This window comes from Oxyura jamaicensis, chromosome 14 (assembly GCF_011077185.1).
Source record: "Oxyura jamaicensis isolate SHBP4307 breed ruddy duck chromosome 14, BPBGC_Ojam_1.0, whole genome shotgun sequence".
In the NCBI taxonomy this organism is placed as follows: Eukaryota; Metazoa; Chordata; class Aves; order Anseriformes; family Anatidae; genus Oxyura; species Oxyura jamaicensis.
The window spans coordinates 12,225,782-12,231,781 of NC_048906.1; the positions used below are offsets into that span (position 1 = coordinate 12,225,782).

General features: G+C 58.4%; 1 protein-coding gene across 1 annotated transcript in view; it reads left to right on the forward strand.

Moving 5' to 3' along the window:
- The window catches only part of WDR90 (WD repeat domain 90), a 43,637-nt gene that overhangs the window by 25,216 nt on the left and 12,421 nt on the right, over positions 1 to 6,000 (forward strand). The window contains exons 36-43 of the mRNA XM_035339501.1: positions 174 to 345; positions 1,094 to 1,216; positions 1,414 to 1,594; positions 1,721 to 1,851; positions 2,811 to 2,954; positions 4,147 to 4,266; positions 4,910 to 4,994; positions 5,479 to 5,648. Coding sequence (XP_035195392.1) covers positions 174 to 345; positions 1,094 to 1,216; positions 1,414 to 1,594; positions 1,721 to 1,851; positions 2,811 to 2,954; positions 4,147 to 4,266; positions 4,910 to 4,994; positions 5,479 to 5,636 — 1,114 coding nt within the window. The 3' untranslated portion in view covers positions 5,637 to 5,648. The remainder of the gene's footprint in view (positions 1 to 173; positions 346 to 1,093; positions 1,217 to 1,413; positions 1,595 to 1,720; positions 1,852 to 2,810; positions 2,955 to 4,146; positions 4,267 to 4,909; positions 4,995 to 5,478; positions 5,649 to 6,000) is intronic.

Genomic DNA, 6,000 nt, shown 5'->3' on the forward strand with positions numbered 1-6,000 from the left:
CCGCATCCCTTATTTTCTTTCTTTCCTATACACGATGGTTTCAGTGCAGGAGCCCCTCGCTGAACTATTTAGATGCAAAGCCATGCCCGGGCTTATTAGAAAATTGCACTGAAAGGAGGCAGCGTCTGCTCCAACAGCTGAGCCGGTCCCTCTTGGATCCTCCTTTCCTCCAGATCTCACTCGGTCATGCTAGAACATGAGATGACCCTCGATGGGACGATCGTCAGTGCAGCCTTTGATGACTCTTTAGAAATGGGAATTGTGGGCACCACCGCGGGAACGCTCTGGTACATCAACTGGGCGGAGAGCACGAGCATCCGGCTGATCAGCGGCCACAAGAACAAGGTCCCAGGGGCTGGGGTCGGGGCGGTTGGGGCCGGGAAGGGGCGGTTTGTGCTGGGAGGGGGCGCTTTGCCTGTGCTCCAAGCACGTGTGCGCTGCAGCAGCGCTCCCTGGTCTGGCCATGAGAGAGGTCACAGAGCTGCGGGGCTTCCTGGTGCTGATGGGGCACCGCAGAGGAATCTAGGGATAACTGCACTAGGCAGGCAAACGTCGAGAAATCTGGGCTCAGCTGCTCTAACCTTAGGTTTTTAACGGCCTCAGCCTGTGAGTAACCGCAGGTCATTCTGCTGCCGTGCGAGAACGCAGCTCCAGAGTCATTGCTGAGTGCTGCAGCTGCTGGAAGCAGGCTGTTGGCTGGCTGGACACCCGTACTGCAGGAAGTTTTCTTTGCCTGAAATATATATTTTAAAAAAACAGTACAAAGGATGACTGTTCTGAACTCTGCTGTTGCTTCGGTGTACTTCTGTGCTACCGAAAAAAGGTTTCAGATGGTAGAAGAGAAGGTGTTTTACTTAGACCTGGCTCTAGCTTTGTGGTTCGGTTTGCTGCTTTCCGTTGCAGGCCTCGTTGTCAGCCCGAGATTTCTTTTTAGCACAAAAACAAAGCAACCCTCCTTCCTTTATGTCTGGGGCTTCTCGTCTGGCCTTTCCTGTGAGAGGAGCCCTGGGGGGTGAGAGGTGCAGAGGAGCAGATGTGCTTTAGGCTGCAGCGTTTTTAGGGCCTCTGTTTCCCGTCTCCTTTCTGGCTGCAGGTGAACGAAGTGTCCTTCAGTCCGGATGAGACTCACTGTGCCACGTGCGGGGAGGATGGCAGCGTGAGGATTTGGTCCCTGGGCAGCATGGAGCTGGTGGTCCAGTTTCAAGTGCTGAACCAGGTAATTGTTTGTGGCAAGTCCCTCTTTTTGTCTTGATAGAGGGCACAGAGACTGCTTGGCATTGCAAGGACTGCTGTGTCCTCGTGGAGCAGCCTGAAGCTGGAGAAATACACGCAGGTGGAGCTTTTGGTGCGATTACTGTGTACGGTCCCGCTGTTCTCGCTGTCATCAGGTCTCTGCCCTGGTTTCTTTTCCAGAGCTGCCAGTGCCTGGCCTGGAAGCCTCATTCCATCATTGCATGGGAAGCCGAGAGCCAGCACGTAGTGGCAGGGTACAGTGACGGCACCATCCGCGTGTTCAGCGTTTCCAGGACGGAGATGGAGCTGAAAATGCACCCCCATGCCACTGCGCTGACGGCAATCGCCTACTCCACAGACGGTGAGGTTCCTTGTTGTAACAGTGGGGAGGTGTTGCTTTGGGGAGCAGTGACATCGTCCCTTAGTGCTATGGGCTTTTTCATCTCCTCCAAGAAGCGTCTCGTTCCCTTCCCTCCTCTGGCCGCAGGAGAAATGATCTTATCAGGGGGCAAGGATGGGCTCGTGGCTGTCAGCAGCCCTCGCACCGGAATGACCATCCGCGTCCTCGCTGACCACAAGGGCTCCCCCATCACTGTCCTCCAGTGCACCAGGAAGCAGGTGAGACCTTCCTTCCCCTCTCTGCCTGCTGCTGTGCGGGGGCGAGCCCCCCGTGTGTCACTGCACAGCCGTGGGAAGGGGCAGCAGCACCGCTGGCTCTTTCCTCTTTGTGTCCACTACCCTCAGTAACTTCTGCTAGGTTTTCCTAGGGATAACTCCCCTGGGGAGAAGCCACAAGCACTGCAGGGGCAGTCCTGAGCCAGTCTGTGCCTGTGGGGGTGGGGGGGGAAACCTTTTGTGGTTGTTGTCAACACCCCGTGCAGAGATGTGATGTGTGCCCACAGAGAGCAGCTGGAGCTGGGAGCATTCAGACCCGTGCGTGTGGCCTCAGGGTGATTTCCCCGCTTCAATCCTTAGCAGCCTGACCTCGTGCATGTAGCTGGCTCTTTGTACAGCTCCTCTGTGAAGCTGGAAGGCTTGGATGTGCAACAGCAGGATGTTTTTTAGCATCTCCTTCATCTTTCTCTTCATGGAGAGTCTTTTTTCCTTTGTGCAACTTCCTGAGATGAGAATAATTTTGCCTAAGTTCCCTGGCTTTAAAATCTGGGCTGCAAAGCCGCTTCTCCTGGTAATTATATAGGTAGGAGGCCCTTTCATTTTTAGGTAAAGGATGTGGTTAGAAGACATATTCACCTGTGTGCACTCCCCTGGGAGACGTGCAGGTGCAGAGGACGTCCAGAAATCTGTCGCTCGGGCCAGCCGCTCGCTCCTCCAGCGGCCCCTTCTGTCGGGGTGCTCAGCCCAGAGCGCGCTGCTGGCTCTGGAACCACCGCTTCCTTGTCCTATTTTATTGTGATAAATGACTTTAAGCACTGCTCAGATGAGAGAATCCCAGAGGTTAATCCTGGCATTAATCCCCTGTGTTCCCATGAACTCTCGCCCTCTGCTAGTTCTTGCTGGCAGCTTTTTGTAAAGCTTCAGTGCTGCAGGAGTTGTAACGTTGCTTTTATCTTCTGTAGTACCACGAGTTTGGGGTGGAAGGAGGTGAGCTCTGGCTGGCCACCAGCTCGGACCGTCGGGTCAGCGTCTGGGCCTCCGACTGGCTGAAGGACAAGTGTGAGCTCCTCGACTGGCTCAGCTTCCCTGCTCCTGCCAGCCCTGAGGTGAGCACGGCGCTCACCAGCTCCTGTCCCCACCTTGGCAGCGTGCAGCCCCGTCCCTTCAGCACGCTCCCTGTCTGTAAACGGGGTGTGAGGCGTCCTAACCCCCTCCAAACTCAACGTGAGACTGTCAGCTCAGTCTGTGTTTTATAGGTGTTGTAAAGGTTTTGGTTTCAGCCAGCCCGGAGGGGAGGGATGCCTCTGAGTGGGGTGCAAACAGTGAGTGTGCTTAGGATGCTTAGGAAAGTCATCTTCCTGGGTTCTCTGCTTGTGGGGGAACTTGCTACTGCACCTCTGAGGGTGTAGACAGGCAGCGTGACCCACGCGTGGCACTGTCTAACCCCTGGGAAGAACCGACACTGTAAGCATGAGGAGACAAAAATGCTTTTGCAAAGAGCTGGTACTCCTGTGCTATGTGAAACAGAGCGCAGCCAGGAGTCGGCACAGTCAGCGCAGAAGAGAGACCTCATTATGAGTACGCAGCTGACTGATGCTCCCACTATCCTGAGCCCAGTGACTGCTAGGAGAGCCAAATACACCTGCTCCAGCCCTGAGTGCCTGCGATACCGTGCAGAACACTTTGGCTGCAGACCAGCTGTGGGATTTGGGCAGCAGGACATCTGCTGTGTCCAAACGCAGTGTCTGTCCTGGACACGAAGCAGCCTCCCAAGCACGTGACAGTGGCCTGCAGAAGGAAGCTGGGTCTTTCCGGGGGGGACAAGTGGCTGGTGCCTCAGCCTGCCAGCCCCAGGCACCAGCCGGGCTGTTACAGGTCTCCCCACAGGGGATAGGGGAAGGACTGATCTTGCATCCAGTGCTAAATATCTGTCTTCTGGGCCCTATTGGCTTGTGCTGAAACCAATCCATAACCCAGTCCCACCTTCATGCCCACGTAGGAATAATGCCCTGGTGGAAATTCAACCCGCTGACCCTGGTGCGTCCTGCTTCTGTCAGTAAACAACTTGCTGCAGGTTTCCATGGCAGTGGGTGGTTGCTCCTCGCTTCTTTGCAGCGAGCACAGCTGAAACGGCAATGCAAGAAGGAGGGAAGAGCCTCCATCGCAAGAATTTCCCAGTGCTTGTACAGCTGCAGCCCGAGGCCTGCTGTCCCTCTGTGCTCTCCTTTGCTCCCCATTGTGTTGGGTCGGGCTGGAGAAGCTAGCCTCGCTGTTGTTCCTTTTGGTTTCCCCTGCCAGGGTCTCAGCAGCCTCCCACCCAGCCTGGCTGCGTTCTGCCCTTGGGAGCATGGTACCCTGGTCTACGTTGGCTTTGGGATGCAGAAGGAAGCCTTGTTTTACAGCCTGCACAAGAAACAGGTACTTCTGGCACCCCTGCGTGCCGTGCCAGGGCAGCGTAGGCACTGCTCTGCTGTTGTGTGGCCATGGTGAATGAGATAGGGGAGGCAGTGCTGCCCTTCTCCCTCAGGAGCCCCGCAGACCAAGCCAGGGGCTTAGGGATGAGCCCCTCTTCCCATGGGGGGAGAGGGGAGAGCAGGACCCCCTCTTAACCTAAAGGGGAGCCCCAGAGCAGCATCCCCTCCTGCTAACCAGGTCCCAGAGAAGAGCACTGCGAATAAAACCAACCCTGGGGGTGTGAGGTGGGTTGAGGCGAGCAGCTGGGAAGTGCAGCAGCTTCTCCTTCAGAGACTCCAGGCCTGGCCCCGGCGAGCAGGGAGCTGCAGGGCCCTGTCCCTGCCTCTGGGCATGCTGCCACTTGCTGCTGCTGCTTTTGGAGGAAAGGGCGTTTGTTTTTCAGGACCACTAAGGGTCTCTGAATTGTCGTGTCTCCTGCAAAGTGGAAGTACCTTGGGCAGGTTTTTGAGCTCTGAGAGAGGCCATGTATCCGCCAGCCTCCCTGCTGAGCAGGAGCCCTGCGCCCTCCTAAAGGTGTCACTTGAGCAGCTGTTCTGCTCGCTGCTCGTCTCTGAGCTGTTGGTGTGCTTCTCTTGCTGGAGCGCAGGTCGTTGAGAAGATCTCCTTGCCGTACTTTGCCACGTCGCTGAGCCTGTCTCCTGCAGCACGCTTCATGGCTGTTGGCTTCAGCGGTGAGTACGGGAGGGTGCCGTGGGCTCTGCTTGTCCCCAGGGTGCCTCGTCCCCAGGTTACCTTTGGTGGGGAGGGATCTCCCCTTCCTGCAAGTGGGAGGAAGCCAAGCATCCTCTTGCCTTTAAATAAGACACACAAAAAACAGGACATCTCCTAAGACCCTGCTGTGCCTCCTCCATGGGATTGACAGCCCCAGGCAGGGAGAAAGCCCCAGCAGCGTAGCCTGGGATAGGGAAGGGACCTTCCCCAGCACGGGGGCACTCAGCACCCTTAATCTGTCAAGACCACAGCTCCTGAGGGCGCAGTGAGCTCCAAACCTGCCCCAGGACAGCTGGGTGCATCAGGGGCTGAGGCAGCCGAGCTGCTGCCTTCATTACCCTGCCACCCTCTCTCACTCTTTCCCTGCTTGCTGTCCCTATGCCCTCAACTAAGGGCACGCCAATGGGGGGTCCCCAGCCTACTGACCCCCTCCTGTTCCTGCAGAGCGCCTCCTCCGCCTGCTGCCCTTCCCCGCAGGCACCCCCCAGGACTACGGGGCCCACGACGACGCCGTCCACCTCTGCCGCTTCGCCCCGGCCGGCCGCCGCCTGCTCACGGCCTCGCACAGCGCCCTGCTCGTCTGGGAGCTGGGCGCCGGCTGAGCGCGGACACCACACCGAGGACCGCGACGAGCGAGGACCGCGACCGCCGGCCTCGCCTGGAGCTACCCGCGGGGACCGGGCCCGGTACCGGCTCCAGGCGCCCCGGTACCGGCGCCCCAGCCCCGGCTCCAGGCCGCGGGCCGCCCCCAGGGGGGCCGCGGCGCGTTTGGGGGCCCGGTTTCCCCTTTGTTTGTATTTTTTTTTTTCCTTTCCTAATAAAACACCGCCGCGCCAACCGGGCCTGCCAGTGCAGGAAGGGGGGGGAGCAGCGGGGGGACACCTCCGGCCGCCGGGGGGCGCCGCTCCCGGCCTCGCCGCTCCGGGCCCCGCTCGCTGGTGCGGCCCCGGGAGTGGCGGCGGCGGC